At 43.7% G+C, this 9,252-nt stretch overlaps 1 protein-coding gene across 2 annotated transcripts; it reads right to left on the bottom strand.

The window, feature by feature from the left end:
• Positions 1-1,936: 1,936 nt before the first annotated feature.
• On the bottom strand, positions 1,937-7,626 carry NPY2R (neuropeptide Y receptor Y2). Of its 2 annotated transcripts, none has more exons than XM_027676869.1 (2): positions 7,539-7,626; positions 1,937-4,452 (listed from the first exon to the last, which is right to left on the bottom strand). In XM_027676869.1, exon 2 carries the CDS (start codon positions 4,414-4,416, stop codon positions 3,259-3,261), a length of 1,158 nt encoding a protein of 385 aa, XP_027532670.1. In that variant the 5' UTR covers positions 4,417-4,452; positions 7,539-7,626; the 3' UTR covers positions 1,937-3,258. The 2 variants fall into 2 exon arrangements, with proteins under 2 accessions (XP_027532670.1, XP_027532671.1); XM_027676870.1 differs by lacking the exon at positions 7,539-7,626 and adding an exon at positions 7,368-7,523.
• Positions 7,627-9,252: the final 1,626 nt, after the last annotated feature.

Consider the following 9,252-nt stretch of genomic DNA (forward strand, 5'->3'; position numbering starts at 1 on the left):
ACATCAAAATGTGTTCTTCCAGGGACACTCAGAGCTAAGTGCTGAGCAGCTAAGATTCTAGATCACATCTGATGGCACCTATGTGGTGGAGAGGTCTCATTTTAAAAGCCAACCCCAAGTGAGAGTCCAAAGCAAGATCCACCCAGAGATCAGCATGGTGCTACTCAGTGCAATCATCCTGCCTGTACTGCACTATCTTTACAGTAGATGCACTCATGAAGAATGGGGGAGGAGCCCTATCTTAAATTCTGTCTGAATGTTTTGGTATCCTTGTCCCTGAACCTTAGTTCCATGCAAAGGTTATAACCACCTGCCCATAAGATCATGATATTCAATGTTTAATTATTTTATATACAATAGAACATCTCTTAAGAAGACATATGTTGCTGCCTTAGGAGAGGTTGCAGCATGCTGGCTAGATCACACTAATGAGAACTGGGGTGCATTGGTTCAAATTCTTGCCCTGAATCAGTGATGGCATTTCCTTTTGGTACCCTGACACCTACTAGCAAATTCTTCAATGGGAGTTGCTGCTGGTGTTCTTTGGCTTTGCAAAAAACTTGTACATAAGCAAGAGGATAAGAACATAATGCTTTTAAAAAATAATTAAAGCACTAACAGCTGAATGGGGAGAGCTGGATCCTGATTCTTATTTCAGGCAAAACGGATGGTCCATTCCCCTGGTTAGATACTGCTTATAGGTTCACTTTCCCTTATGGGGAAATGGGGATGAACCCATTTCCACATCCTTCTGACAGCTGGGATTTGGGGCAACTCCAAGAAATGTTGCTACTTCATTGCTTTTGGTGATAAAATACCAAATTTTCCTACAACATAACAGGGTACTAAAGCACGTAGCTGTGTTTGCACAGGAGCCAAGTCTGAGGAGTGATCAAGCCATGGAACAGGCATCTGTGCTGGCTCTTCCACATCCCATCTCCAGGTGTTCATGGGAGAATCCACACCCTGCAGTGGGAAACTGTGTAGAGGTTTGTTACTCTAAAGCAGGCACTGACCAAGGCACCACTCCACAAGAAAGAGAAGAAAGCAATGCAATAAACTAGTGCACCATCTCTGGCTCAACGTGATGGCTGCAGAGAAAGCTCAGGAAGCTGTAAAATAAAGATACCATGAAATAAATGGAAAGATAATTTGTAATTAATCACTTTTATACAAGATGATGTAAAGCAGACTTAAAATTACAGAGAATTAGTCCAGCAATTGTAGCTTTAGCACACACTGTCATGGTTACTTCAAAACTGTCTATATACCACATTCTAACAGGCTTAAAGGAGTTGAAACAGAACTTTTAAACCATTTGCTTTTTAAATAAAGGAGACTATTTGTAGTAATAATACTTTTGATGAAGGGTTCAGAGTTAACTGAAACTGATAGATGTGATTGATGTCCGTAGTAATTGCACACTTCTATAATCCTTCCTCACCCGTAAGAGTTTTGAGCTGACATTTTGGATATTATTAATATTCAGACAAAAATAACTTGTGGACAATAACATGTTCTGAACATGGCAGAGAATTAATCTATTTTTGTAAAACTGTTTAAGAATGATGGATACTTTTCCCTTCTTGAGTAAACACTAGTTAATTCTCCAGACTTCCCTTTTCTCCTCATGAAAATCCAAGTCCAAATGATTTCATGGATATTTAAAGGATGGTGCTGAATACTGAATACAAAAAGACTAATTTCTCCTCTTGATAAAGACGTGATGCTATTTATTACAATGCAAACATTTCAGTATTGGAGGTTTTTTGGGTTTTAATTTGTAAGAGAGAACACAATGAATTTAGGAACAACAAAAAATTCAGAGAAAAAAATGAGGCAGCCGAAATGTCACTGTTGAAATAGACTCCAAGTGAAAGTATCACATTTGGTTTTATTCTAGATAAGCAACAGAGCAGCTTGGAATAAAAATGGATTGAAATTTTCTTCATCTCTTTAATGAGTTCAAAGAGGCTGAACAAAGACATAGAAGAGTTGAACATTGCTGTGTGCAACACAGTAAACAGATTAAAATTTTATACCTGAGCAAAAAAAGGAATTTAACTATTAACTACAGCATGCAGAATAACTGTTATCACATAAACATAGCACACTGTTATTAGGTTACAGTCATTCAGAATTTCTTAATTTTTCCAAAGACTAAAGAGGGAAAAAGCTCCAAGACGAGATGAGTATGTGACATAAAACCACAATAATGAAAAGCACTTTACCATCTCACAGCCTTTCCAGAGGATCAAAATTATCTGCTGTTTTATTATCCAGGCAGAAAGCAGCTACAATTCAAAGCCTGTGGAGTTAATAACACATTAGACATTTAAGCAGGTCCTGAAAACGAAAATATTGGCAGTTTATGAAGTGCTCACAAAAGACCTGAGCCTGCATCCCCTGCCCTCAAATGCCACTTTAAAACACTGCATTTGTGAACTGTTTCCAGAGGAGAATGAAAGGGAGGAATCTGCAGGGAATGACTGATAAGTCACAGGCTCGTGATTTTCTCACCAGCATAACAGCCAATTCTTAAGGAATAACTTCTCACCCCATTTGGTTGACCAAAACCCACAATTCATTTTATGTAGAAACTTGACATTTCCTTACATTGAATCTGTTGTTTGGGTGGATATGGTGATTTTTTTTCTTTTTCCTTTTCTTTTTTTTTACCCCCTAATGTATTTCAAATGTTCTGGTTTGAACCACTGTAGTACAAGTTTAAAAAAAATAATGTATTTCTCTTCTCGATTCCCCTGTCTTTGTAAAGATGCCTGTGGGAGAGAAGGGACCTGAAAAGTTTGAGCTTTAACCAGCACAGCCCATTCCCACCCAGACAGGCTTCTTTGTCCTGGCAGACTTCTGCTCTCCCTGATGTCCACATCCAACACAAAAACTACCTGCTCCCACCATCAGTATTCCTGTGCTACAAATTGCCTTCCTCTGGCAAAACCAGCACACTCTGCCCTTGTCATTTAGACTTGACAAAAAGATATGGGAGGGATGGAAGGGTCTCTTACTCTGTTAGAGACAGCCATAAACAAAGCCTCTCCCCTTTTTTTTTCCTTGTAGTCGTATAGTTACATACTCGTGATATCAGTCAACTCCCCCCAGACCATAGCACCTGTCTTGATTTCCTGCTACTTTTCTTTCACCCTTTATGAATAAAACTATGCATTAAAAATGCATGTATCAAAATGGATTTATCCCTTTGTCCACCACATATTGATTTCTTCCTTAAAGTCAGACATCTTAGACATTGGTAGGTTGTGTGAAAGAGTCCCCAGGGAATTGAATCCTCTTTGCTTCTAGTTTCTTCCTGGCTTTGAAAGCTGCTGATACTTCAGGGTGGATGGAGTCCAGCCGCTGTTCACACTGGAAGGCTGTGAGGAAGGCCGTCCTGTAGTTGTTATTCATCCAGCCATAGAGAAGGGGGTTAGCAAACGTTGAGCACATGGCAATGACATGAAACACTGTGTAGATCAGTTTGTACTCTTTCAGGTCTAACACCTGACTGTCAATGTCGCTGACTAACTGGAAGGTATGAAACGGCAGCCAGCTGACAGCAAACACCACAACCACACACACCAGCATCTTGGTGGTTTTCCGACGCCGGTGGTGGTAGTGGTCACTCCCTGCCCCAGGACTAACATGGTTCTTGAGCTTGGTCCAAATACGAGCGTAGGCATAGGAGATAACTGCCAGAGGCAGCACATACTGGATCAGGAGCATGGAGATGCTGTATATGGTGCCATAGTTGAGCTGCCCCTCTCCTGGCCACTTCTCAGAGCAAACCACAATCTTAAAGTCAGGAATGATCTCAATCAATGAGTACTCACGGAAGATGGCCAGAGGACTTGCCAACAGGGCACTGACTGCCCAGGCGATTCCTATAATCAGGAAGCTGATTCGCTTAGAGATTTTGCTTTCCAAGTGGTAGACGATACAGCGGTGACGATCCAGAGCGATCACAGTCAAAGTAACAGTGGACACATGAACAGCAAGCGCCTGGGCGTAAGGCACCAGGTGACACAACACTGGGCCCAGTTTCCATTCGCCCAAGAGCGTATAAACCAAAGTGAAGGGCAGGCACAGCGTATTCACCAGCAGGTCGGCCACGGCCAGATTGGCAATGAAGAAGTTAGTCACTGTGCGCATGCTTTTGAACTTGATGATCACGTGGATCACGAGGGAGTTTCCAATCACCCCCAACAGGATGATGGAGCAGTAAGCAAAGATGAGAATTATCTGCACTTCAACTAGTGTTGTGCTGTCCTTCAGTTCTGGTTTAGGGTCCAGAGCCAATTCATTGAGCGGTGTGGTGTATCTTGGCAAGTACAGCTTGGTGAACAGCTCCATTTTCATTTCATCTGTCTGGTTTTCTTCACCTACTGCTTCCAGGGGACCCATCCTTACAGCGGCCTGGTCTGAGCCACAGAGCTGCCCCTGAAAACAAAACAGTACAAGAACAAGCGGAAAGATTAGTCCACTTCGGCTAAGGCAAGAAGCAATGAGCTAAAGCTACAGATCTTTCCTGACCCACATGCTACATCACAGGATTAAGAGAAGATCTGTCTTAATATATTTAAATTCTGTTGCCCTTACATTTGAAGGCCAATCCCAGAATATTATTCAGGCATGACTCCTTCTGAAAATTGGGACAGATTTCACAGGCATTTTAAAGACAAACTTTGCCTAAGTAAATGCAGAAGTATTAAGATCCTGATGGGCAGCATATCATTTTTTTTCAATCCACTACCTAAAACCACTGCTGATTTAGCACATAACTTCCATCAATGTCTGTGGGAATTCTACATGGAACAGCACCATCCAGTCTGTTATTAGCATAATAATATTTTGATTTTTCCTTAACAAAAAGTGTTTCCTTTAAATAGTTACAAAATACTTACAGGTTTATGCCCCTCCTTAGTAGCAGTGAACTAATTACTGGGATCTTTCTTTAAGAAACTTTCTTTAAGAACAGTTTGTGCCACAAGGCAAGTAAAAATATCACTGTAATAGAACTGAAATAATAGAATCTCTCTGAAATGACTGCGTAACTTATTCATGCTGAAATCAACCCCAGAAACAATTAAAACACAGTTATACATAATATTCCCTTTCTGTGTTATGTTTGAGAAAACACAGCTCCTTGGAGGCTGCCAATCAGGCATTCATTTCTGACTGCAGTTGCAAAGAAGAGCAAAGAATTCCCCTGCTGATGTCAGTAAGAATTTCACCATTGGCATCAAAATCTCATTTTGTTTCCCTCCTTACACAGGCTGAGACAAATTCTATGTTGCCCTAACACTTCGGCAGGCACCATACATGGATGGTTTACAATTAATTGCTGACTTGGACTTCAGTTCTATGCAGAACACACATGTCCCCCTGGAAACTGCCCAGAGCACCAGTGGAACACTAAGCAAGAACCACACACCCGGCAACTCCTTGCCTTGACCTGGGAAAACAGTAAGAAATTGCCTGGGCCAAGCAGGCTCACCAAGAAAACACCACTGAGGAGATAAGCCAAACCTGAGTTACTCACTCTATTTTCCATTCATACATCCCCTAAGGAAAGCAAGAGTAGAGATGAAATGTCACTTTCTTGCCATCAGGTGTTGCACACAGCTTAACTCATCTTAAATTCAGGTCCGCCTAAAAAAACAGTTCAGCTATTAATGTGCTAATGGATTCACATGCCTTTTTTAAAATTCTTGTCCTTTCTTTTTAATCAGATCAACTTTCTTCTTCCATTTTCAGCAGATTGTTTCAGAGGAACCGAGGTACGTTTTCATCCCTACCTCTGTTCCCAGTAACTATCTATGAGTGACATCCTTCGGTGTGGTTTCCAAACTGAAAAACGAGAGTTGACTACCAGCAGGTGACTGAGCCCTTTGTATTTGCTTCCATCTCACACAATATCCCAATGAATTTCTCAGTGCAAATTCTTTTTGCAAAAGCAACAGATCGACTGCATGAACTGAAAGGTATTTTTCCCCCAACGAAACAGGTCAAAATTATGCTATACTGTTTAGTCTACATTTACTTGACAATTAATAGCATAAGCCTGAGATGTAAAACACTCCAAGATACATCAGCTGAGATGTGCCAGCTGTTCACACTGGTGTACCCTGCTGATTTTAGTAATATAATCAATTTTCAACTACTAGCCTAAGCACGAGTGGTAGGAAGGGATTCCCCATCAATACATTTTTAATACACCAGGTTAAAAATGTAAGAGATCCACCACAATTTGCACAGTCAAGGCTATGCAGTAGTTCAGAACTCTGCTGAGCATTTTCCTTCAACCTATGTACCTACACTCAGGAATTATGCTTGCATATATTGCTAGATTAGAGATTTGATGAGGTCCCACGACTGTCAGGTGCTCCAAAATCTCATAATTTTTTCAATGCAAAATAAGAGCTGGTCATATTTACACACAGAAGTAGCAGGGTGAGAGGGATATAATATTTCACATTTTTCCCCTTCTTTGCCATAAATCCAGTCAGAAGGATGTAGCTTAGCCAAAAAACATAGCATCCCTTTCTTCCCAAAAATATTTTCACCCATTTCTCTAGTGCCTGACTTTCTGTTAATTCCTACTTCCAACCCTTTCCTTTTAGCAGAGCCTTCTTTTGTTCTGACACTTTTTTAACTGCCCTGTTAGGGCTGATGAAAGACACTTTGGTCTTGTCAGTAAGACAAAGTTGAGGGAGAGAGAAGGGACGACCATGGTTTCAAGCAGAGATGAGCTGGCATGTCAGCAAGCAATTAAATAAATTGGACAAGTTTGACATTGTCGGTGGGACAGTTACATGGGCAAAATATCAGCTTCTTTCAAAGAATGGGGATAAAACTGAGATGGCATTTGAGACTCCATGCAGTGTTTGACAGAACCTTTCTGTTCTTTTTTTTTGTATAAACTCTCCAGGTGTGCATTTACTGACACACCTTGCATACTGCACCACACTAGGGGGTTTTTTCCAATTTCTTTTGACCTCAGCAGTCAGATCCTCATGAGCAGGCATCACATTGCGCCTAACTTTCGGCAGGGGAAGGCCCAGGGAGGATTTACATCGGTTCTGAGCGCAAGCAGGCAGAAAGAGTGGAATACGTGATTACATTAGCAAGCAGCATTCTCACCAGGACCGCAGTGCCTACGCTGGAAAAGGGTCCGGGGCTGCTGGAGGCGAAGGCGGCAAGAGATACGCCTCTGGGGTGCGGCGCCGCTGCCCTCCCGCCCCCGGGCACAGACACCCGCGCCCGGCGGGAGCCACCCGCGCCCGGGAGCTGCGGGGACCCCGCCGAGGCCCCGCACCGGCCGCGCTCCTCGGTACCCCCATTCCCGTTCTCACCTTCCTCCCGCCCCGGAGAGGCGAGCGCGGCCACCGCCGGCTGCAGCCAGAGGAGCCGGTCTCGCAGGGCAGGGCGGGGCGCGGAGCGGAGCCCCCTCACTCCGCAGCGGGGGCGGCTTCTCCCGCCTCCCACGGCACGGTCCCGCCGCCGCCCTCCCCTCGCACACTCACCGGGGCGGCTCTCTCCTCCCGGGCGATGGATGGGGCAGCAGCGCCGCTCGACCCGTCCAAAGTTTGGCGGCGGCGGCGGCCCCCGCGCGCCGGGAGGGCGGGGCAGGCCGGGCTGGGCTCGGGCGGGGCGCGGAGCCCGCTCCGCCCGCCGGGCTCCGGGAGCGGGGAAAAGGGGTGCGGGCAGCCCTGCCAGCATGTGCTGGGCGCCTCTCACTCGGGAGGCAACACCTGCAGCGCTGCTGGCCTGAAAGCAGGAATTTCCAAGGGGGGGGAGGGTCGAGCCAGCTCCGAGCTGGTTTAGGCGCCGCGTGCCCGAGCGTGCTTCCTAGTTTTCCCAGTCCCGAAGATGCCTTCTGGGGCAGCCTTTGCTGCAAACAACTGCTGAAATCCTTGGTTGCAAGCACTCCAGCTTGCACAGATTTGCTCTTCCTCAGAAGAAGATGTGGCTGTTACCAGAGCAGGTGTAAGGATGAATAAAGCATTTACATATTCTGTCAAGAGCAAAATAAAATATTTCCTATTTATTTACAAGGTTGGAAAGGTACAGACAACAGCTGCTGCTGCTTTTATTTGGTTCTATATCAATATCCTTTCAAAAAAGGCCTCTTTCCAGCCTGCTTGACTGAGAACTAGCTCCAGCCAGCATTGCTGTCCCTCTGGTAGGGTCCAGCTTTGTTGAATCAATCCATCAATAGGTTCTGCTTAGTATTTTGCTGCATATCTGATGCCTCTCTCTGGGTATAACTTCTGATATTCAAGGGGTTGTCTTCTCAGTGCATATCTGGAGGACCTGATTCCCCAAATGGTGCTTCAGTCTTGATTGTAGCTTCTAAGAATAGGAGCTGGGAGACTTTTCTTTCTCTATGGCTAGCATAGCACTGATGCTTAAACAGTTCTCTTCCCAAACCTTACAGAAGCTGCTCTCCTGAATAGGAATGCTTCTTTACTTCCTGGCACTTAGGTAAATTTGCATTCATATTTAAGGTAGTTTCAAGGATCAGCAACATAATCTTGCCTTTTCTGTCCCCCTTTTCTTCCAAAGGAGACTCTGTACAAAAGCTCTTCCTTTGTCAAAAGTAGTGTTCCTTGCTTTTGTTATAGCTCAATATTATACCCTTATCAACAGCAGAGAATATTAATGGAGCATCAAGGAGTCACTTCAGTGATTTAGAGTTGGTTTTGAAATTCAAAACGTCTTGAGAACCCCCTTGGATCTTTACTAATCCAGGCTATCTCTTCAGGAAGGGCCTTGCTCTTAGTCCTTCAGCACTTCTAAGACTGTTAATGGAATGCCTATAGCTTATTACAAAATAGATTTCTTTGATGACTAAATAAAGAGCCAGGAGTTTCAATTCTCCTACTCCTGTTTATTTCATTTCCCCTATCAATCTATTTCAAGGATTTATTTTTTGATCTATCAACAGACATAAATGCATGCCATGAGTTTTAGTAATTAGAGCTCTTGTATAATATATGGCTGTAACAGCCTGCAGTTTTTCCCTTTCCTTCTCTTACAAATGGTCAGCAGTGGTGTTCCACTAATCTCAGGGGTGTTGCTATCATGCCCTACTCTGCACACTCTTTCTAACTTAACGTATTTTTTGCTGCTCCTAATATCTTGGAAAGTGTAGTGAAAGGAGCTACAAAGCTTTACAATCTGTCCAGCTCAGGATCCCATAGCTAAGGGAAGGCTGTTCCTTACTTACACTTCTAG

The sequence above is a fragment of the Neopelma chrysocephalum genome, unplaced genomic scaffold (assembly GCF_003984885.1).
Source record: "Neopelma chrysocephalum unplaced genomic scaffold, ASM398488v2 Primary Assembly neopelma1_42b, whole genome shotgun sequence".
Taxonomy (NCBI): domain Eukaryota; kingdom Metazoa; phylum Chordata; class Aves; order Passeriformes; family Pipridae; genus Neopelma; species Neopelma chrysocephalum.

Bases quoted from the DNA above. Each gene is read 5' to 3' on its own strand.
- NPY2R (XM_027676869.1), bottom strand. From the start codon at position 4,416: ATGGGTCCCCTGGAAGCAGTAGGTGAAGAAAACCAGACAGATGAAATG.